The sequence below is a fragment of the Strongylocentrotus purpuratus genome, unplaced genomic scaffold, assembly GCF_000002235.5.
Source record: "Strongylocentrotus purpuratus isolate Spur 01 unplaced genomic scaffold, Spur_5.0 spur5_scaffold_17, whole genome shotgun sequence".
Classification (NCBI taxonomy): Eukaryota; Metazoa; Echinodermata; class Echinoidea; order Camarodonta; family Strongylocentrotidae; genus Strongylocentrotus; species Strongylocentrotus purpuratus.
Genome location: NW_022145602.1, coordinates 484,004 through 506,076, shown reverse-complemented (window position 1 = coordinate 506,076; position 22,073 = coordinate 484,004). Strand labels below are relative to the sequence as shown.

Here is a 22,073-nt window from a genome sequence, read left to right as displayed (position 1 = left end):
GAGTCAATCTCCGATCTTTTCCCCCTCTCTTTCTCTCTCTTTGCTAGAATCAAATGAATAGGATGATATTGTAAGGAGTATAATAATAATGATAATAATAATAATGAAATTAATAATAATAATAATAATAATAATAGCAATAATAATAATGATGATTCTATGACGACGACGACTACTACTACTACTATTACTACGTATAATACTAATAATAACGAAATACCGTCTCTAAGCACATAACAGTATTACCCCGGTCATTGGATTTATTCACGCACAATGTGCACCATCTCCACTCCCTTTGGGAGTGTAGCGGCGCGAAACTTGTATAGCGCCATCTGTGGCGTTAAGAAAATTTGTGCAACAGAAAGCCTAGTCAAAGGCATCAGACTTGATGTTTGTTACCATAGAATTCATGACTTTGCTCCGGATGAACAAATAGTTGGTAAGCTACGATACATGATTACTGTAGATAACTGATTTACTGTCAAATATATGAAACTAGTAGTTTCATATGATTGTTCATTTCCTGTGAATTATGTGCAAATAGTGAGTTGATTTTGGATGATTAACGCAACGTTATGTACAGAAGCCTATGTGTTGCTATGGGGCTATGAAACGCATTGCACCCAGGTATGTGTCGTGCATAAAGGGGTTTATTCATATAAACAAGCTCTAAGATGGTGCATGATTTAATTCGTATGATATGTTATAGTGACTTGCACAGCTTGTAAGAGTTAAAAGAGGTTAATTACCATTATAAGGAGTGTGTAGAACCGTTTCTGAGGGAATATTATTGATGTCAGTTGTATAGGGTCTGGAATCACATAGACTACTTTGTAATTGCTTAATTAAGGGGGCATTATGAAGCCGTATCTGTAGAACACCGTGCATTACAGGCACATTCTAAGCACAGGAATTTATGAAGATATATATATCAAGCAGAGACATAAATGAATACACTGTATAGCTGGATAGTTACATTCTTTTTGGAGTTTATTTCGTATATAAACATCACGTTTTACGTTTATATGTCAAGAGTATTTACAAGATTCACTGTAATGTAGACAGGGTTACATGCATTTAATTCTGTTTATATGATGCATATGTTTATAATGCTTTGTTACTTTGTTGTTGTTTACAGTGAACCGCTAATTGGATTGCTGATGATGATTCGCTAATTGGATTGCTGAAGATGATGATTCGCTAATTGGATTGCTGAATCGCTAAATGAAGATGACTTGTTACAAAAGAACCGAAATAAAGAGAAATAAGAACTCAACAAGTCGTTTGCAACGTTTCCTTTATTGGCGCGTTCACACAAAAGTTCACAACTTCGTTCTAGATGTCGGAGAAGGTCCAAGCAAGCAACCAGCATGAGGGGTCGGAAGCTGGAGAGCCAAAGAACGGCGTTGACGGGGATGCAACGGCAAGGAGTGAAACCAGAGCATCCAGGGACGCTGAAGTGAAATCGATGGCCTTCAGGGCGAGCATCTCCTCAAGCGTGAAGATGAGAGAAGCCGAGGTGAAGCGGCAGCTTGCTAGGATGAAGGTAGTACAGCTACAGAGAGAACATAAACTAAAACGAGAACAGTTTGAACTCAACGAAAAACTTGATAGACTCAAGATTGAAAATGAACTTGAGAACGCCGAAGCTGAAGCAAAATTGTGGCAAGAACATGAAACAAAGCCACAAGAACTGTTACAAATTCCAGAAGGTCAAACTCAGCAAAGAACTGCTGAATGGTGTACAGGGAATGTTGTACCGGTAGATATTTGTAATGAGAATCAGGATGTTACTTCCCAAAGAGTGTTGGGTGAACATACAATGCCAAATGCATATACATGTAATAAGAATGTAAATTCTGTAGAACATAATTTGTCTGAGATGATGATGGCAATGCACCTGCCCAAACCTGATATGACTTGTTTTTCCGGTAACCCTATTGATTATTGGAGCTTTTGTAATTGTTTTGATGTTAACATTGAGCACAAGGTGCAAGATAACAGGATGCGACTAACCTATTTAATACAATTTTGTACAGGCAAGGCAAGGGAGGCTATAGAGAATTGTATTTTGTTACATCCCGATACTGGATATTCAAGAGCTCGCAGCATCCTACAAGATCAATTCGGACAGAACTACATAGTAGCGAAGGCACACGTCGACAGGGTGATCTGCCGAGCCAACCTGCGCCCAAGTGACAGTCAGGCCTTATGGGATCTAGCCAGAGATATGAGGAGATGTCAAATGTCCACATCACAGATGGGTTATTCAGCGGACATGAGCTCAACGGACACACTGCTTAAGATACAGAGCCTTCTGCCTGTTCACCTACAAGCCAGGTGGGCATCTAAGGCTCACGTAGCCATGGAGCAGTCTGTAATTCCCAACTTTAGCCATATGACAGACTTTATCGAACAGGAGGCTAAGATAGCAAGCAACGTGTTCGGGAAGAATATCGGACAGTCATTCAAGTCAAGTTCAAGTGCAAAGCGACAGAAAGGGAGCGTGGGAGGCAGAGCTTCATCCTTCGCAATGGAAGGAGGAACTGACAGGCCTAATAACAGAAAGGAAGCATGTCCATGCTGCAAGAAGGAGCACCAGTTGGAAACCTGTTTCAAGCTAAGGGACTTGCCTCAGAAGGAGAGATTTATCTTCCTAAAGAAGAGTGGCATCTGTTTTAATTGCCTTAAGAAGGCACACCTAGCAAGGAACTGTCCCTCAGACTCGACCTGTAAGAAAGAAGGATGCAGTCTAAAATGGAAACACCACACATGGTTGCACTTTGAAAGGAAGGAAGGCCCCAACCAGAAGAACAATGAAGACAGCCCAAGTCAGCAGAACGGGGCCGGAGTGACAACTGGTGTGGAATGCCATACAATTAGAGGAAGAGCTGACGTACGCTTAAGAGTACTTCCTGTGAAGGTGCGTCATGGAGCCAAGGAGGTTACGACTTGGGCACTCCTTGATGAAGGAAGTGATACGTCCCTTTGTGAAAAGAGACTTGCAGAGGAACTGGGAATTGTCGGAGTCAACAAGGAATTCAGGTTGACTACAATCAATGGAGTGAACACTCCAAGGAAAGGAATGGAAGTTAGCATGACCATTCAAGGCTTGCAAGAAGACACTAAGATCGATGTGGACAGGATGTGGACTGTTGATGTTCTACCCATATCGTCCAGAAGTATACCATGTCAGGAAGATGTCGATAAGTGGCCTCATCTTCAGGGCATTCAACTAGTGACAGCAGGCCAAGCAAAGGTTCAGCTCCTGATAGGAGGCGACACCCCAGAAGCATTCTGGGTAGAGGAAGAAAGGAGGGGTCAAAAGAAAGATCCCTATGCGATCAGAACGCCTTTGGGATGGACGTTGATTGGACCTGCATCAAGCTCAAGTCACAGAAACTCGTACGGAATTCACCACATCTCAGCTGAGGAGCTTCATAATCAAGTGAAGCGGTTTTGGGAGATGGACTCTGGTCCAGGAGATGAAAGAGTTGGTGAATCAGTGGAAGATGTGAAGGCTAGAACCATCATGGAGAAAACTGTGAAGTATATAGATGGACACTATGAGATCGGTTTGCCATGGCGTCAGTGTCCACCAGTGTTACCCAACAACAGACAGCAAGCAGGTTCGAGACTGCAGAGCCTGAAGAAGCGGCTACAGAAGAATGGTTCCCTTCACCAGAAGTATTCCTCTGTAATGGGGGAATATATAAGAAAAGGATTTGCCTGCAAGGTTGGCGAAGGCAGAGAGCCAGTAGGGCGTGTGTGGTACCTGCCACACCACCCAGTAATTAATCCGCTGAAGCCAGATAAGCTACGGATAGTTTATGACTGTGCTGCTGAGTTTCAAGGGACTTCATTGAACAGCCAGTTACTCCAGGGTCCAGACTACACTAACAAGCTGGTTGGTGTACTGCTGCGTTTCCGGCAAGACAAGATAGCCCTCGCTAGTGACATCGAAGGAATGTTTCACCAAGTGAGAGTTTCACCACAGGATATCGATGCACTGAGGTTCCTATGGTGGGAGGAAGGAGACTTGGAGAAGCCCCCTGTAGAGTATCAGATGTTGGTGCACTTGTTTGGGGCAACATCGTCGCCAAGCTGTGCTGGCTTTGCGATTAACAAGACAGTGCAAGACAACAAGAGAGACTTTGATGAAGGAGTAGCTGAGACAGTGTTGGACAATTTCTATGTGGATGACTGTCTCAAGTCAGTTTCCACGAGAGAAGAGGCCAAGAAGCTCATCCCTCAGCTGAATGAGCTACTAAGAAGAGGTGGATTTAGACTAACCAAGTGGGTTAGTAACGACAAGGAAGTCCTGTCTACAGTAGAGACATCAGAAAGGGCAGCCTCTGTCGTTGATTTAGACTTAGACCACTTACCGATTGAGAGGACGCTTGGGATCATGTGGAACATGGAGACAGACACATTTAGCTTCAAGGTTAAACCCAAGGAAGTTCCAGCAACAAGAAGAGGGATCCTATCTTCAATGAGTTCCCTCTATGACCCGTTAGGATTCGTCGCTCCATTCATAGTAACTGCCAAGATACTTCTTCAAGATTTGTGTGCCCAAGGCAAAGGTTGGGATGAAGAAGTGGGCCAGGAGGAATTACAGCGATGGGAGAAGTGGTTGGCTGAAATTCCAGAATTAACATCCATCAACATTGAGCGCTGTTACAAGCCAACAGACTTTGAAGGTGTTACCAATGAGCTACACATATTTTGTGATGCTTCAGAGCGAGCCTACGCAGCATGTGCGTACTTGAGGATCGTGGGTAAGGAAGGACAGATTCACACTGCCTTTGTGATGGGAAAGACCAGACTCTGTCCATTAAAGAAGATGACCATACCGCGACTAGAGTTGTCAGCAGCAGTATTGGCTGTTCAACTGTACCAAATCATTCAGGAAGAACTCAGAATACCAATTGACCGTGTGACATACTGGACAGATTCAACATCGGTCCTGCTCTACATCAGCAATGAGAGTCGCAGGTTTCGTACCTTTGTGGCCAACAGGGTTGCGAAGATCCACAAGATCAGTGACAAACGACAGTGGAGACACGTCGACACCCTCAGGAACTCAGCAGATGATGGTTCACGGGGTATCCCTGCAAGAAGCCTGGATAGATGGCTTACAGGACCTGAGTTCTTGTTACAAGAAAAGGAAGTCTGGCCGGAAGATCCAGCAAGTTTGAAGAAGGAAGATGTACCAGAACTTGATCTTCAGAATGACAGTGAGGTGAAGAAAACTCATGTCTACGCTACCAGCTCACATGACGAGATAGATGATCTAATGACAAGGTACTCATCATGGGATCGTCTGAAGCGAGGAATTGCATGGCTACTACGGTACAAGCAATACTTGCGGTCCAAAGGAACGGGCAACTTGGCAGAAAGAGGAAGCTTGACAGTTCAGGAATTGAACAATGCAGAGGTCGAAGTGATCAAACACGTACAGAGACACTCATTTCCTGATGAGTACGTGAAGGGGATAGAGAAGAAAACCAGGAAACAAGGAAATCCCCTTGAGAAGCTGAATCCTGTCATGGTTGACGGACTGCTACGAGTAGGAGGGAGATTAAGCAAGGCTCCTATTCTGAATGACGAGAAACATCCAATGATTCTTCCCAACGATCACCACGTTACCAAGCTTCTAGTGGTTCATCATCATCAGAAGGTTGGACACTGTGGTATGGGTTCGACATGGACCTCTCTCAGAGAAAGATTTTGGATCAACAAGGGAGGTGCTACAGTCCGTCACACCATAGGTAACTGCTTCAAATGCAGGAAGCGTAATGCTTCAAGAGGCCAGCAATTCATGGCTGATTTGCCGGAAGAGAGAGTTACTCCGGGAGAACCACCTTTTACGAATACAGGGCTTGATTACTTTGGCCCATTCCCGACGAAGCATGGTCGCAGTACACAGAAGAGGTATGGATGTATCTTTACATGTTTATCTACCAGGGCAGTGCATCTTGAGATGGCTTATAGCTTGGAGACTGACTCATTCATACAAACACTGCGTCGCTTCATCAACCGTAGAGGTCAACCCAAGGCTATATTCAGTGACAATGGCACCAATTTCAAGGGGGGTCAGAAGGAGCTAAAGGATGCTCTTGCAGGGCTGAATTCCGAGAGAGTGAACCGATACCTCACACAGAAGGGCATTGCATGGCACTTCAACCCGCCAGGAGCAAGCCACATGGGAGGTGTATGGGAGAGGATCATACGGTCAGTGAGGAAAATCTTGACCAGTCTCCCACAGCAGACGCTTACAGACGAAGCGCTACTTACCCTCTTCACAGAAGTAGAGGCAATATTGAATGGAAGGCCTCTTACTCACCTGAGCATGGACTCCAGAGATGATGAGCCATTGACCCCGAATCATTTGTTGTTGCTTCGTAAGAACCCAAGTCTGCCACCAGGGATCTTTGTGAAAGAAGACTGCCATCTACGGAGACACTGGCGCCAAGTCCAGTACCTAGCAGGGCAGTTTTGGACCCGATGGGTCAAGGAATACTTACCCCTGTTGCAGCAACGTCAGAAATGGACTAGACCAAACAGAAACTTTGAAGTCGACGATCTGGTTCTAGTGGTCAACGAAAGTACCCCTCGTGGACAGTGGCCCATCGGAAGAGTGTTAACGACCTATCCAGACAAGCGTGGCCTTGTAAGACAAGTAGAGGTTCGAGTAGGGCCTCGATATTACAAGAGGCCAATTTCAAAGCTGTGCCTCTTGGAAGCCAATGTAGAGGCTTCTTCCTAAACACAACGAAGGTTGTTATATATGATGTGAAACATTTATATGTTATTGTTCAAAGAATTTCTAACATTACTAACTTGCATGTATGTCACAGTTTGAATTGTTTATGCAAACAGTTTTGACAAGATTTGTGAAAGTTAAATGGATGTTTGTTTTTGCTTTCAGATATTTTACAGGTATCGTCATTGCGTTAATGCATACCAAATGTTACTGTAATTCATTCATAGTTTAATGCATGCCGCTTTATGGTAATGTAGAAAATGATTTAAGGATAGGTAAATCATTTGGGGCCGGAATGTAGCGGCGCGAAACTTGTATAGCGCCATCTGTGGCGTTAAGAAAATTTGTGCAACAGAAAGCCTAGTCAAAGGCATCAGACTTGATGTTTGTTACCATAGAATTCATGACTTTGCTCCGGATGAACAAATAGTTGGTAAGCTACGATACATGATTACTGTAGATAACTGATTTACTGTCAAATATATGAAACTAGTAGTTTCATATGATTGTTCATTTCCTGTGAATTATGTGCAAATAGTGAGTTGATTTTGGATGATTAACGCAACGTTATGTACAGAAGCCTATGTGTTGCTATGGGGCTATGAAACGCATTGCACCCAGGTATGTGTCGTGCATAAAGGGGTTTATTCATATAAACAAGCTCTAAGATGGTGCATGATTTAATTCGTATGATATGTTATAGTGACTTGCACAGCTTGTAAGAGTTAAAAGAGGTTAATTACCATTATAAGGAGTGTGTAGAACCGTTTCTGAGGGAATATTATTGATGTCAGTTGTATAGGGTCTGGAATCACATAGACTACTTTGTAATTGCTTAATTAAGGGGGCATTATGAAGCCGTATCTGTAGAACACCGTGCATTACAGGCACATTCTAAGCACAGGAATTTATGAAGATATATATATCAAGCAGAGACATAAATGAATACACTGTATAGCTGGATAGTTACATTCTTTTTGGAGTTTATTTCGTATATAAACATCACGTTTTACGTTTATATGTCAAGAGTATTTACAAGATTCACTGTAATGTAGACAGGGTTACATGCATTTAATTCTGTTTATATGATGCATATGTTTATAATGCTTTGTTACTTTGTTGTTGTTTACAGTGAACCGCTAATTGGATTGCTGATGATGATTCGCTAATTGGATTGCTGAAGATGATGATTCGCTAATTGGATTGCTGAATCGCTAAATGAAGATGACTTGTTACAAAAGAACCGAAATAAAGAGAAATAAGAACTCAACAAGTCGTTTGCAACGTTTCCTTTATTGGCGCGTTCACAGGGAGTATTCCTACCATGTCACCGTGAGGGCAAATGGCCATTACTAACATAAATGCATTCGTCACTCTGCCAGGTCCCAATTTCTCTCCTGGGTATGGAGTGGCAAATGTAGTCAAGGATCATCAGTGGCATGTGACCACACCCTTCCAGAACCATCTATAGACAGAGTTTGGCCAACTTGGTTTCACTGGGTCACAACATGACGTATATTCTTTTGTTTTGTGCTTGCCCAACAAAGCAGTAGTCGCCATATTGTGTCCAACTCGAACCGGGTTGGCTAAACTCTGTGTATAGATGGCTCTGTACCCTACAAGCAAGGGAACACCCCCACCCATTGGCCCAGATCTTCTCGGTTTGGCTAAACTCTGTGTATAGATGGCGCTGTACCCTACAAGGGAACACCCCCACCAATGACCCAGATCTTCTCGTGGCCCCTCTATCTTTTTCAATACAAACATTTTTATTATTCTTTGATCTTCTCCGCGATCTGAAAAAATACAATTCAGAAATTTGTTTGGTGTTTTTTTCCTTTATATATACCATAGGCCCAATAATAATAATAATAATAATCTTTTAAAGTCTACTCCAAATTTTATTAAGTTATACCGAAAATGGAAATTCTTTTTGCCCAATTGATCGTGAGCCAGGCAGCCACTGAGCAGCGCCAGATCGACGTTGCTCTACATCAGGAGCATCATCATACCAATTTTGTTTTGTTTTTCTTCTCTAAAATGTATTAGTCATCATGCATGACAAAAGGAGTAACTGAAGACTACGATATCACTTCAACATGAACTTGGGTTGAACACAAGTATTGTATTTAAAATTAATGGAAGCAATTTAAGTTTCATTTAACAATAATATTGTGCAATCTAATTATGGAACAATGATGAAAGGGGAATATCTACTAGCCCTTATTATGTTCAACGTTCAACCAGGAGGATTCAGGAGCAAGGGCCTGCATCATTTCCCCATCCAAATAAAATCTGGCATAAAAATAGAGTTACGATGTGCTAATTATACATGTTTATTCTCTCCTAAGTTTGTTTGCTTGTCGGAGAATTTTGCTACTTGTCCCTCCCCTAGACAGTTCGGGGCTTTGTCTTTATGTAATTAAATAAGTCAAAGTTTCTTGAAGCTATAGTGCAAAAATTATAATCATGCAATCTTAAAATGCAAATAAGATCAATGATGTTAAACTATCTACAAAATAATGATGATTATAATAATATTAATAATTATAATAATAATAATAAGCAAATAATTACCGTTGGTGAAGGTGATGGGACAAACTATCACTTCCGAGGCGATCCGGAAGCTGAGGAAAGATACATTCTGATCGCCGAGGGAGTGATAGTTTGCCATCGCCTGAAACCAAAAGGTGATTATTTGCTTTATATTCCACATTGGAAACATTTCACTTCTTTCGTCAATTTAGAGCAACAAATCACCCATTTAGAGCTAGCAAACGGTGTACGATACGTACAGTGCATGTAGCACTTACGTACGTACGTATACGCATCGTATACAAGAAAGAGCGTTGTACTGTGTACGGGACGCGTTATTTTTTTCTGCGGCACAGGTTGGGGGTAAGGTGCGTGTTGAGCCTATGGGAAATTTTAGGGTTAGGGTTAGGGTTAGGGTTAAATCAAGACCCCTTTTTAAAAATAAAGCCCCAATCTGTGCCGCAGAAAAAAATAACGCGTACGGGACTGTGTAGAGAGTACTACCATCTACACAGTGCAACGAACTTTTCTTCTCCCATCAATGATGGGCGAACTATCTTTCATCACGTGATTTACTTTTGACCAATCGTAGCGCAAGATTCTTTCTATGTGGAATATAATAATAATTATACTCATACTAATGATGATGCTGATGATGATGATGATTATAATAACAACAAAAATAATAATATCAATGATAATAATAATAATAATAATAATAACGATAATAATAATTATGATTATGGTGGCTTCTTATAAATTAAGCGCTTAGGTCCGTCAAGCATGACGCTCATATTGGAGCTATAAATAATACAGTTGAAAAAACATGTACAACAGATACAACTGTGTGAAACAGAAAGCAGACAAAATCTATTAAATGAAAACAGCCATCTAACAGAGATAATTATACCTGGAGGAGAGATAACTTTTAAGATTAGGGTACAACGGGAAAATTGACATATAGGGTACACTATGCTAAATTTAATTGACTTAGCTAACATTACCGTTTGATTAACTCAGCTAAAGCCAAGGATGATCTATGTTACATCAAACATTCTAATCATCAAAATGAATAACTTCTAATCATCAATTAAAGCTTGGGTGCCACATAACCGGCTGCTCCAGCGGCTTGGAGCGTAGCGACCAAACCCCCTGCGGCCACACCTCCCCCACTGGCGACGGCAAATGACCCAGCAGTTATATCGGCCGTTGTGTAGCCGACAACATCCCACAGGACGTCTGACAGCAGATTGATTTCGGCAATGGCAGTTGACATCATTGCCTCGCCAAATAACACAGCGCCAAATAACACAGCAACAATACCGATCGGTGTATAGCCGATATGGACAAGCCCTGCAGGACCTCCTCCTACCGCGGCTGCTTGGGCTTCCCACAGGACGGTTGGCAACAGGTTCGCATTGGCGCTGCTCCTGAATGAGATTGATTCAGAGACAAGAAAGAAGTTAAGGCAATTAGAACATGATCATGGTATTGATAACAATGATTCAAATTAAAATTCAGTTTTATGGATTGATATCCAAACACACACATACATATTAGGATCATTCAACAAAGGAAAACGAAATCTAAGGTGACGTATTTACATTCTAACTGAAGGGTACATTTTCGGCACTGATAAGTGCCAGTTTTTTCTTTTGAAAAGAGTCACTTTGTCCCTATTAATTGACATTAATCGCATTGTCATCTACACAACTGTATCAGATTTTGAAATGGGCATCTATCAGAACTAAAAAAGGGGCAATTATTAGAGGGGTGAAGGGCACTTTTTATTACAAACAGAGAAAGAAGTTCAGATAAAAAAGCAGTACTTTACTTGTTACATAAATTATGAAAAAAAGACAGCTATCACAGGTAAAACAGTGCATCTATAGACACTAATTATAGGCACTTCTTTTGACAGTTATGTAAAAGGGAGCTTACCAGATTTGAAAGGGACACTGAGGAATGTAAATGTATGATACCAATGATGATGATGATTATGATGATGGTGATTATTATAATGACGATGATCATTATGATGAAGATGATTGCTATTTGATGATGAGGATGATACTACATGTATAATAGGGGTAAGAAGAAGCAGCAGGGAAATAAGAAAGGAGCTTAAGGTAGTTAACATCCTGCTCGGCTGGAGAAGGTTATGGAGAGAGGATTGAGATGGTTTGGACACCAAGTTTGATGAAGGAAACCAGCAGAGGACATTATGACCAGAGCAGTGGAAGGAATTAGCGGGGGCAAAGGAATGTCGAGATCTCGTTGGATGGATATTAAAAGAGATAATGAGGAAACTAAATGTGCCAGCCGTTCAAACAGGGAACAGAGCAGACTTGAGACGAAGGATTTGGGCAACCATGCACCCCGACAGATTCTGTCCGTTTTAATATATTTGTTATTCTTTAATCATTAATGTTCTCCTCCCATACATGCAGCCACCCCCGAAAACACACCCGTCGAGGGTGAGAATGAAAGGCAAGGACTGTGGTTTAGTGTTGGGGTGTGTTATTTTTTTCAGCAGATTGGGCGCGCGACACGGAAACAGTCCATGCAGGCAGTGGACTACCCTAGCTATTATAGTTCAGTAGTTGTATTAGAAGTAGAAGTATTAGTAGCAGTAGTATAAGAAGTATTAGTAGTATATACTTACAAGATAAGAAACACGAGAAACAGAGCAGCCAACTTCTTCATGATTATTGAGATGATGATCGCTTTCCAATGATACTGATAAGTGGTAAAAGAGAGATTTAAAAAAAAATACGAGAATGAAAAAAATGACGACGCCGATGATGATGGTGGTAGTGGTGATGATGGTGATGGAGATGATGATGGTGGTGATGGTGATAATGGTTTGTTTGTTTGATTTTATTTCTGCATTTTTCAACATAATAGAAAGTAATATACCAAACTAGGTGCAATATCATTAACAAATGATATATAATTATATCATAATATAACTTAATTAAATAATTATACCTTTAAAAAACACAGCTGACACATCATTTCAAAATGGAAAAACGCAAGAGACCACCATCTTTATAAGTTAGAGCTTTTTTTTTACGCCGGCCGGTAAATAAGAGGGGGGGGGGGGGGGAAGGGGTCAGAGCACATTTTTTTTTGGTCCAGTTTTTGAGGATTTTTTTTTTTTTGAGCTGGGGGGGGGGGGGGGTTACAAAAAAAAAGGTAAAATTTATGTTACTATCGTATTTTTTTTTTGTCCAGTTTTTGAGGAAGTTTTTTTTGTGCCGGCCGGTGAATAAGGGGGGGGGGGGGGGGGGGGAGGGGGGGGGGGGGTGGGATGGTAAGTGCACATTTTTTTTTTGTCCAGTTTTTGAGGAATTTTTTTTGAGCTGACTCAGCCGGCCGGTGAATAAGCGGGGGGGGGGGGGGGGGATGGTAAGTGCACATTTTTTTTTTGTCCAGTTTTTGAGGAATTTTTTTGAGCTGACTCAGCCGGCCGGTGAATAAGCGAGGGGGGGGGGGGGGGGGGGTATGGTAAGTGCACATTTTTTTTTGTCCAGTATTTGAGGAATTTTTTTTTGAGCTGACTCAGCCGGCCGGTGAATAAGCGGGGGGGGGGGTTAAAAAAAAGTAAAATATATGTTACCGTCTTATTTTTTTGTGTCTAGTTTTTGAGGATTTTTTTTTTTGCGCCGGCCGGTAATTTTTTCTTCTAGTTTTTGAGGAATTTTTTTTGGAGCTGACTCAGCCATCCGGTGAATAAGCGGGGGGGAGTATAATTATATTACGCGAGGCTACCGTACGCTCGACGTACAGTCGCCGTGGAACCACTCTACGGCATGGCTACGGCGTGTCTAATCGCTACGGGGAACCTAGAAATGAAAACAGTTATAACTCCATGTATTAATCCCACGTCGACCCATACGGCCTGTAAAGATACGGATACGCCCTAGGGTAACCCTGGGGCCACCTCAGATTGTCTGCGTCCGCCGCAAGTATCTCTCGATCAGGGCGCTTTAGTAACGAGACGGTACGCACAGGAGACGGTAACGCGAGCGAAAAAAACGAACTGCGCATGCGCGAATCTGAAATCTCTCCGTCCCGTCGATTTTCGGAACGGTACTCGGCCAACATAGCGTTCGTTCCCTAAACACGACGTAAGAGAGAGGAGCTGACAAATAATTGTTATCTAGATCTAACAATGCAGGGCACTACGATGACTACTGAAGATAAAAACAGGGAATCTACTAGTGATTCCAATGTCTGTTCGATTAGTAGCTTATTCTATACCCCAATCTACAATAAATTGATGGTTTGGCCGTTTAGGCCTACTTTGGGGGACCTTTTTCATCGTTATGCATGACGTGCCTGCACGCTGTGCACTACAGCCCACCGGCGTCCATTGCCCTTGCGCTCCGGCCAAGCCTCAAGGCCCTAGAGCACTAGCACCAAAAGGCAGCAGGCGTGCAGTTCAGCGCGAGAATTGGATACGGCTTTGCGTCCCCGTCGCCTTTAGCAGACAGCGAAAGCGCTTAAATATCACGACGGTAACAAGAGTGCGAGACCCGTCACAGTTGGTTAAACACTCCGTCTCCTGTGCGTACCGTCTCGTTACTAAAGATATCGGGGGCGTACGGCGCCGTATCCTACCACTCGTAACCAGTGGCGTACGCAGGATTTTTTCAAGGGGGGGGGGGGGGGGGGGGTTTAAAATCGGGTCCAAAATTTCGCAACGACTCAGGAAAATTTGAAAATCGCGACGGCCAAAAAGTCGCTCAGTCGGGGGGGGGGGGGGGGGTAAGCGGACACTTTTTTTTTTTTTTGCTCCCAAAAAAATCGCAACGACTCAGCCAGCCGAAAAGTCGCTGAGTGGGGGGGGGGGGGGGGGGGGGGGGGGGGGGGGGAGGGGGGGTAAGCGGACACTTTTTTTTTTTTTTGCTCCCAAAAAAATCGCAACGACTCAGCCAGCCGAAAAGTCGCTTAGTGGGGGGGGGGGGGGGGGGGGGGGTAAGAGGACACTTTTTTTTATATTTGGTCTCGAAATTTGAAAATTTGACATTTTGCTCCGTTGGGGGGGGGGGGGGGGGGTAAGGTCACCTTTCTTAGGTCAGCCATGGGGGTAATTTTTTTTTTTTTTTTTTTTTTTTTTAATTAATTTAAAAAAAAAAGGGGGGTTTAACCCCCCAAACACCCCCCCCCTGCGTACGCGCCTGCTCGTAACATACCCCTATTGGCGCCTTCTAATACTTACATAGAGCAAACTCAATGAAGCTTAATGATTTCCCCAAAAAAAAGCATTTAAGTGAATTAAAATAACAACTATGAAAAAGCATTCCAATAGCTATTGTTACTCGACGAGTTACCAGAGAATGCAAACGAACTAAATAGTGCAAACTCAATTCAGCTCAATCATTTGCACAAAAAAATTATAACCGTGTATTTGAACGTCAATCATGAAATGGCATTTAAAAGAAGTCAGTAAGTTACTCGATGTGGCGCTTAATCACACAAACATAGTTTACGGTTCACCTTCAAATATTAAATAGAGAAAGCCCAATGAAAATCAACATTTGTAAAAGAATAGCACTTCGGTGAATTAAAATAACAATTGAAAAATGACACTCTAATAAAAAATAGTTTTTTAATCATACGATTCACCTGCACATATTCAAATAGAGTGACCCCAATTGAGACTTCAATTTACAAGAAAAGAGCATATCAGTGCAACCGTGAAAATGAAGAGATATAATATCAATAATAATAGTATCAATACACAATCACTAACTAATTACCAAACAGGATATCCGCTCCTTGTTCAGTGCATACAATATGTGGCAGTGAATGTAGGCAGTGAGAGGGATTTAGTGTACCAGAGTTTGAAGTGACGTGTCAGTTGGGATTCCCCGCTAATGGGATTCCCCGCTAAACAGCGTTATGTGAAAGACACTCCATTCACCACGCCTTGTACGAGAGTGCATAATGTACTAGGTAGTACATATCAGGGCTTCTCAAACCTTTTCTTGACGATACGATGTGATTTCCATGAAAGCTAGAAGTTCCGAAACAATTGGCATATTTAGTCTACTTAATCAATAATTATTTCCATACATTAAGTTTGTTATATGATACATACGTGTCTTTACAGTTTACACGTATCTTAGTTTCAAGAGTTAAAGGTATTTTAAACTAGTTCTGGTCGTGCGATTGCATTATGAATAAACGTTGTGGAATCGATCAGAAAAGGTTGACCATCTAGCCTGTAAGTATTGGTGTGTACTGCAAGGTTCTAGAATCCCAAAATGATTAAAAATTTGGCCAAGTCATGGTAAAGTTACAAGCACTGTACACAGAAATATGTATATGGGACTACCCTATATCTATACAAATTTACAAAATTTACAAAATTTGTATCATCACGTATTAGTCAAAACATATTCTTTCACATGCTTGGTAATAAGACCTTCCATTTCATTTTTTGAGAGGGGGGCGTCTTTCCAAAACTGGTCTTTACCTTATATTAAGAGAGTCGAAAGTGTAAGTTCTGGTATGCATACAAGTGTATGACAAACCTACTGATTTATAGCAAACTGTTTTGCTTTGTTCTTTGTCATGCAAATAAGTGATATTCGCAACAATGTCACAAGCACACCTCCACGAAGTAGTGAAGACTGCCAGATAATCAATACTGTTCATGAATATGATTTGAATGGGTTTGAAATGTCAGCGAAGATGATATCAAACGCATTGTAATCCATGCTCAAAGATAGAGTATCCCATAAAGAATAAGTCCATGAAGTTTCATATTTATGTCTCAAAAGGTTTTTGAACTAATGAACTATTCACATATCTGAGAGGTGACAATTCTGCATTGTGTACAGTATAATATATGGGGTTCTATTCATGTTGACCCTTCGGAGTACCATTGGCGTTGTGGCGTGCGCCTGTAATCTAACAGTGGAAGTTACAAACTGATTCAGCCGAGGACGCAGGTTCGAAACTGAGTCACGTCTTTTGGATGGTGATGTTAAAGGTCGATCCCCAAACGTAAATAATCATATCTGATGGATACACGTCTGTAAAAACCCAATTACACACACACGGTCCCCTTTTGTCGAAATTAAATAAATTTGATATGAAAAGATAGGGGTCGAGTAATTCTTCCCCGGTCCTTTTAGGGGTTTGAAAATACAGAGCCTCCCGTGTGGTCCATATTGAGACACCTCGCGGTTCGGACTTTGAGGCCCGAATTCACAGAGGAGGTTTGTCGACAAACCTAGGTTTATGTGTGTCATATGACGCGTTTCGACGCTTTTTTACAAACCAAGTTGTGAATTCGGGCCGTACAGAACATAATAGGATCACATGTATGTGCTATGCACACTGGCATACTGATGGGACTTGGGGGGGGGGGGGAGTTGACCCCCCAAATCAAATTCAAACGTGGTTTATTTCTTATTCGATACCAGTGATTTGCAAATGTTGCTGAAATGGCATGGATTTTGCTTGTGGTTCCGGAGGCTCCGCCCCCTGGACCCCACCAGGGGCTGTAAGGCGGGCCCCTGGAATGCTCTTCTGACCGTAATTACATGCCTAAAACCCCTGAGCTTCCAGGGGGCTCTGCCCGCCGGACCCCACCAAGGGCCCTAAGGTGATCCCCACTTCAATTAAAAATAATAAGGTATCAAACTTAGCTCATCTGAGTGATCTGACCGTAGATAAAAATGCCTAAAAGCCTTGAGCTTTCGGGGGCTCCGCCCCCTGGACCCCACCAAGGGCCCTAGGGCGGCCCCTGACTGCTCATCTGAATGCCTAGAACCCCTGAGCTTCATGAGAGATCTTCCAGGGACCCGTTTCATAAAGCCTTTTTTTTCAATGACAAAATAATGACAAAAATCAGTGACAAATCTGCTGATAACCAATCAGAAGCAAGGATTTCAGTAGCTTATAACAACACATGTCATTTGTCTCTGATGAAAAATTCTGTGAAACGCCCCCCTGGTATAGGTTGTTGAGCAGTGTTGTAACGTGGGCTTAGTCACTATACTAGGTGGAGAGTGGCAAATGTAGATTTCTCGAACCGCGAACCATGCGATCCACAGTACGTCCTACGAAGCACCCATTGGACCACGACACTTCTATGTTCCTTGACCTAAGGTCATGATATGGTCAAGTTCAACAAAAATGGATGAACTCTTAAAGACCCTATCCGATGAAAATGGAACTTGATATAAATGGAAAACTAAATGAATGTAAAATACAAATATAAAGGAATACAAAGTGTTAACCCATTCATTATTACAAAAGCAAATTAAAACCTCGTTTTCCGAACCAAATTAAATTACGGGTCAACAGGGGGGCAAATTTGCCGAAGTTACAGTGACGACATAACATGTGGACCCGACCGGTTCACCTATATTAAAGCTGAGGTGATGAGCCGTGCTTAATTAATTTTAAGTCATTGTAATCAAGTCGAGAGCACGTTTTTAGGTCGACAACTTCCGATTGTCAAAGCTTTAGATTTTGAGTTTTCAGAGAGCTGGTACTCCTCTGGCAGACACTAAAATGGCATTTAATTGATATTATTGTAATCTATGGCTTTTAAGCTTTCCATTGATATATAATTCATCCATTTCATTGTTCAGTTCGGATATGGTCTTTAAGGCATACCTACACACAAAACGGAAATCTGGAGACAAGATTAGAAAGGGGCAAAGGCCATCTTTTATTATTCCCAATGTCAACAATATATTGTCACATGTTTGTGCACCCCAGGTCGATCCGCATGCATGCATTCTTTGTGCATATAATGGATATGAGAGATATACAACACTGAAACCAATAGGCCGACACCATATATTGTGATAGAAAATCATATTTGCTTGAAATGACAAAATAGGCTGAGTTAAGTTAAAGAGATCATCAAGGTAATCAATTTTGAGGAGTCGGAATCCAGAAAAGGATTCTGCACATAGCTTACATGACTTAAGTCAACTATTTTATCATCCTAACATTTACTATCTTCACAATGACCTCGCCGTTGCGATGGGGTATCTGCTCTGCTGGTATCATCTCGGCTGACTTCGTCTCTAGCTTACAAGGCCACTCGGACAACCATCTCGTTGTCGCCATCGCAGCTCGTTCATTGGAGAGAGCGCAGAAGTTTGCGACCAAATTTAAGATTCCCACCGCCTATGGTAGTTATGAAGAGCTAGCTCGGGATCCAAATGTAGGTGAGTAGAGAGCTACTTGTGTTTTCTCACAACCGTTATGAGTAGTGACGTATAGCTACAGGGGTATAAGGAGGGCATCCCCCCACCCTAACCCCAACCCCTAGCGAATGACGAAGGAAAGAAATAGAAAAAGGGGAGAGAAAAGAAAGTAGAGAAAGGAAAAGACAGAAGTTGCAAACGTTATGAGCAGTGACGTATAGCTACAGGGTAAAGGAGGACACCTGCCACCCCACCCCACCCCACACTAACCCCTATCGAATGATGAAGGAAAAAACGGGGAAAAGGGGAGAGAAAAAAGTGGAGAAAGGAAAAGACTGGATGGGAAGGATGAGAGAAGAAGACAATGGGACCCTTCCAGCATCCTCCCCATGCAGTTAGTGGCCTTGTTCAAATTTAATCTTCCGAGTAAGATCGCCCCCCCCCCCCTATAGATGATAGTGCCCTCTCCCACAGCGCCACTGCAGATGAATGATGGTATGTGTGGGCGTGTGTGTTAGAGGCAGATGATGAATGTGGGTGTGCTTGTGTGCGTGAGAGAGACACATAGTTTGATCCCCCCCCCCCCAACAACAAAAAACAAAAAAATGGTTTGAATTACTCTTTTAAGAATAGCTTCCGCTGTGGACTTCCACTTCAAGACGAAGATAAATCATCAGAGAGGGTATTTACAATCCTCTACGTGTCATGTAGAGACCACAGAGCAATCAAAGTGGGAATATAATTATCCGTCCTTTATTTCGCTTGTTTGCGTATATTTCTCATTATTATGAATTTTCATAGCTTTGGATTTGGAAAAACACAATATCGATGTTAAAGTCATTTAAGTTTCATTAATTCATGATAGCAAAAAAACACTTAAACATGTTGAAAGTGGCATCATGAAAGACACTTTTAAAGGTACTATGTCCCTTTTGCAGCCAACCTCAAATGCTGTAGAACTTTGCAGGAATTATGAATATGTCATGTATGTCCTATCTGTGAAATTCAAACGTAAGCAGTGTCCTCATATTCAAATTATGCAAGGAAAACCGTTTACTTGCTAGACTTCACTGTCAGACACTATTGAGTGACTGACTGGCTTTTTTTCTTCTTTGGTAATAACATACGTGAAAAGAGTTGTAAAGGGTACATGAGCATTAATTTTGTCTACATCAATAACCCACTTCTTGTGATGGCCAAGATTAAACTGATTGAATATTTGCGCAGCATAAAACGTATGACCATTCGGTACAATTTATTGTCTGAAAATCAAGACTATTACTTTTGGGCTCTATAGCCCTAAAGTCGATTTGACAACTAATAGTCGTTATTTTCCCACTTGAAGACATTTTCCAGCCCCACCTTTTTTAGGGAAGTTCTAAATTAGTATTATCTTTCAAATGCAGTTGGAATTTAACTTTTTCATTAGTTTGGCCTGCAAATGGGACATAGTACCTTTAAGGAAGTTTTAGAAAAAAACATACGGACATGTTCTTTTGGCAGACGTAGTCTACATCGGAGCCATTAACACGGAGCATGTTAGACTGAGCAAGCTGTTCCTCAACCACAAGAAAAACGTATTATGTGAAAAACCGCTGGCACTCACTCTACGAGAGGCTCGGGATGTCTTGAAGACGGCCGAGCAAAATGATGTGTTTTCATGGAAGTAAGGTTTTTCTTTAGTTTTCTTGGTTTATAAGACTTAAAAATTTTCCATTTTTATCGCTTCTTTGCAATTCTCTTTTTTCTTTTACAAGTAGTTTGTTTTCAGTCAATCCAACTTTATTTTCAAAGTAGTTTATTTTTGTACAAATAATTTTGAAATCCTTGTTTATATTTCGACACTAATAGCACTTACGTATATAAGAGCAGCATGGGGCTCAGTTGGAAAGTACCTCTCCTATCCACTAGAACATGAAAGGAAGCGCATGAAGAAACAAAATATTGTAAGGAGCAGAAAAACAAAGAGGGGAAGAAAATGAAAAAGAGGGAAAAGGGTATATTTTTGCTCGGTCACTTTGCTCTCACACATTTAATTATTATTGTAAAGACCGATGGCTTCCCCGCTAGAATTGCGAGATACAGCGGACCCAGTCAGGCCACTTTTCAAAATTGTTTTTCTTTTATCATAAGAATTGCTATAAAAAAATTAACACATATCAAACTCTGCTCTAAACATTTTCCTCGAGAAAACAGTAAAGGAAAAATGTGCCCATTGTTCTTGTTTAAAGTGCAGATTATGTTGAACATTGATAAAAGTTTGTGCAAAAGTTCGTTCTGAGTATGTACGCCATCTTTAAATTAATTCTCTCGTAGATTAAGCATATTTTTTATATATACATTGTATTGATTTTAGGGTATATGGACTCGATTCTTTCCGGTCTCGGCAAAGATCCGGGAACTTGTCTCATCCGGGCAACTTGGTGACGTCAAATCAGTGTTTGTCAATTTCGGACTTGATTTGAATAATGTCGAGAGATTATTCAAAAGAGGTGAGAACACAAATCATATGTTTGTAAAGTCTCTAGAATATAATTGCAACTTGATATCTCCTTATTAATCTCTATTACCTGGCCCTGTCTTATATAAATTAGTTGCGAATGATTTAAGTCTATCGCAACTTTGATAGTAATTTCCAAATCTGTACTGAAGAGATATATCATGTAAACGGGCGTTTTTTTTTTTTTTAAGTTTGTGATTGTTTAGGGAGCATACGCTCTATCTGGATCAATCATAACTCTTATTAATACGGTGCACTGATCAGCATATTATTATTGTATTCACTTATATGATAATAGGCTATGTAACGTTTAATTTTATTTACATTAGCGGATTATTATGTTATATTTTAATTGCCCTTATTTTATTTCTATTTCATTTTTTATTCTGGGGGTAATTTAGAGACTTGTCCTTGCGCATTGTGTAGTTTTGTAGTTATGCAGTATTTCTTGTCTTTTAAAATGAAAATCTACTTCATCATTATTGTTTTTATTTCATCTTGCCTCTTTTTCTAAAAAAAAATTAAAAAATACACGCTCAAAATTATGTATATACAAATGTGAACCTATGACGTCATAATGATTGTATTTATAGAGTTAGGAGGTGGCGCCCTTTACGACGTGGGAATCTACCCGATCCAGATAGCTACCATGGTCTTCGGTAGAGCACCCTCATCGACGAACACACACGGATTCCTCAATGCTGACGGTATGAAATAACAATTCAATTCAATTCAATTCAAGGTTTATTAAAAACATGTATCGCAGCTCGATGGCTGAATTGGTCATGTGTACAATTAAAAGACCCATTGCATATTTCAAACATAAAATACAGTTACAATATTGATTTGTCAATATTGAAATATATATAATTAATATGATAAGATTGCTTGGGTAGCAAAAACAATAAAACAGAATATAACATTAAGTCAGAAAAACGGAGAGAAGAAACATGAAGACAAGAAGTAAAAGAGGAAGATTATTATATGGATTTTATCTCATTATCAATTATGACCTACACAAAAAGAAGTGTATGATGACTGATCATTTAGAAATGTTATAGGCGTAGAGAGCACAGAGAAGAAATTT

At 41.1% G+C, this 22,073-nt stretch overlaps 3 protein-coding genes across 4 annotated transcripts; 2 read left to right on the top strand and 1 right to left on the bottom strand.

Moving 5' to 3' along the window:
- The first annotated feature begins 307 nt into the window (after positions 1 to 307).
- LOC105444708 lies at positions 308 to 8,036 on the top strand. 2 transcript variants are annotated; one of them, XR_004064553.1, is made up of 2 exons: positions 308 to 7,199; positions 7,899 to 8,036. XR_004064553.1 is itself a non-coding variant. In XM_030988398.1 (2 exons), the coding sequence occupies exon 2, from the start codon at positions 1,340 to 1,342 to the stop codon at positions 6,767 to 6,769; it is 5,430 nt and encodes a 1,809-aa protein (XP_030844258.1). In that variant the 5' UTR covers positions 308 to 439; positions 1,139 to 1,339; the 3' UTR covers positions 6,770 to 8,036. The 2 variants fall into 2 exon arrangements, 1 of the variants encoding a protein (XP_030844258.1); XM_030988398.1 differs by having other exon boundaries at positions 308 to 439; positions 1,139 to 8,036.
- Positions 8,037 to 10,227: 2,191 nt separating this feature from the next.
- LOC105444709 lies at positions 10,228 to 15,214 on the bottom strand. The gene is made up of 3 exons (XM_011679320.2): positions 15,070 to 15,214; positions 11,967 to 12,040; positions 10,228 to 10,731 (listed from the first exon to the last, which is right to left on the bottom strand). The coding sequence occupies exons 2-3, from the start codon at positions 12,005 to 12,007 to the stop codon at positions 10,392 to 10,394; spliced, it is 381 nt and encodes a 126-aa protein (XP_011677622.1). The 5' UTR covers positions 12,008 to 12,040; positions 15,070 to 15,214; the 3' UTR covers positions 10,228 to 10,391.
- Positions 15,215 to 18,099: 2,885 nt separating this feature from the next.
- LOC581125 (trans-1,2-dihydrobenzene-1,2-diol dehydrogenase) lies at positions 18,100 to 21,704 on the top strand. The gene is made up of 5 exons (XM_030988088.1): positions 18,100 to 18,507; positions 19,990 to 20,152; positions 20,537 to 20,579; positions 20,843 to 20,978; positions 21,580 to 21,704. Exons 1-5 carry the CDS (start codon positions 18,303 to 18,305, stop codon positions 21,702 to 21,704), a joined length of 672 nt encoding a protein of 223 aa, XP_030843948.1. The 5' UTR covers positions 18,100 to 18,302.
- The last annotated feature ends 369 nt before the right edge of the window (positions 21,705 to 22,073 follow it).

Bases quoted from the DNA above. Each gene is read 5' to 3' on its own strand.
- LOC105444708 (XM_030988398.1), top strand. From the start codon at position 1,340: ATGTCGGAGAAGGTCCAAGCAAGCAACCAGCATGAGGGGTCGGAAGCT.
- LOC105444709 (XM_011679320.2), bottom strand. From the start codon at position 12,007: ATGAAGAAGTTGGCTGCTCTGTTTCTCGTGTTTCTTATCTT. The intron at 10,732-11,966 runs GTAAGTATATAC...AATCTCATTCAG, and splicing joins TTTCTCGTGTTTCTTATCTT to GAGCAGCGCCAATGCGAACC.
- LOC581125 (XM_030988088.1), top strand. From the start codon at position 18,303: ATGACCTCGCCGTTGCGATGGGGTATCTGCTCTGCTGGTATCATCTCG. The intron at 18,508-19,989 runs GTGAGTAGAGAG...TTCTTTTGGCAG, and splicing joins AGCTCGGGATCCAAATGTAG to ACGTAGTCTACATCGGAGCC. The intron at 20,979-21,579 runs GTGAGAACACAA...TTGTATTTATAG, and splicing joins CGAGAGATTATTCAAAAGAG to AGTTAGGAGGTGGCGCCCTT.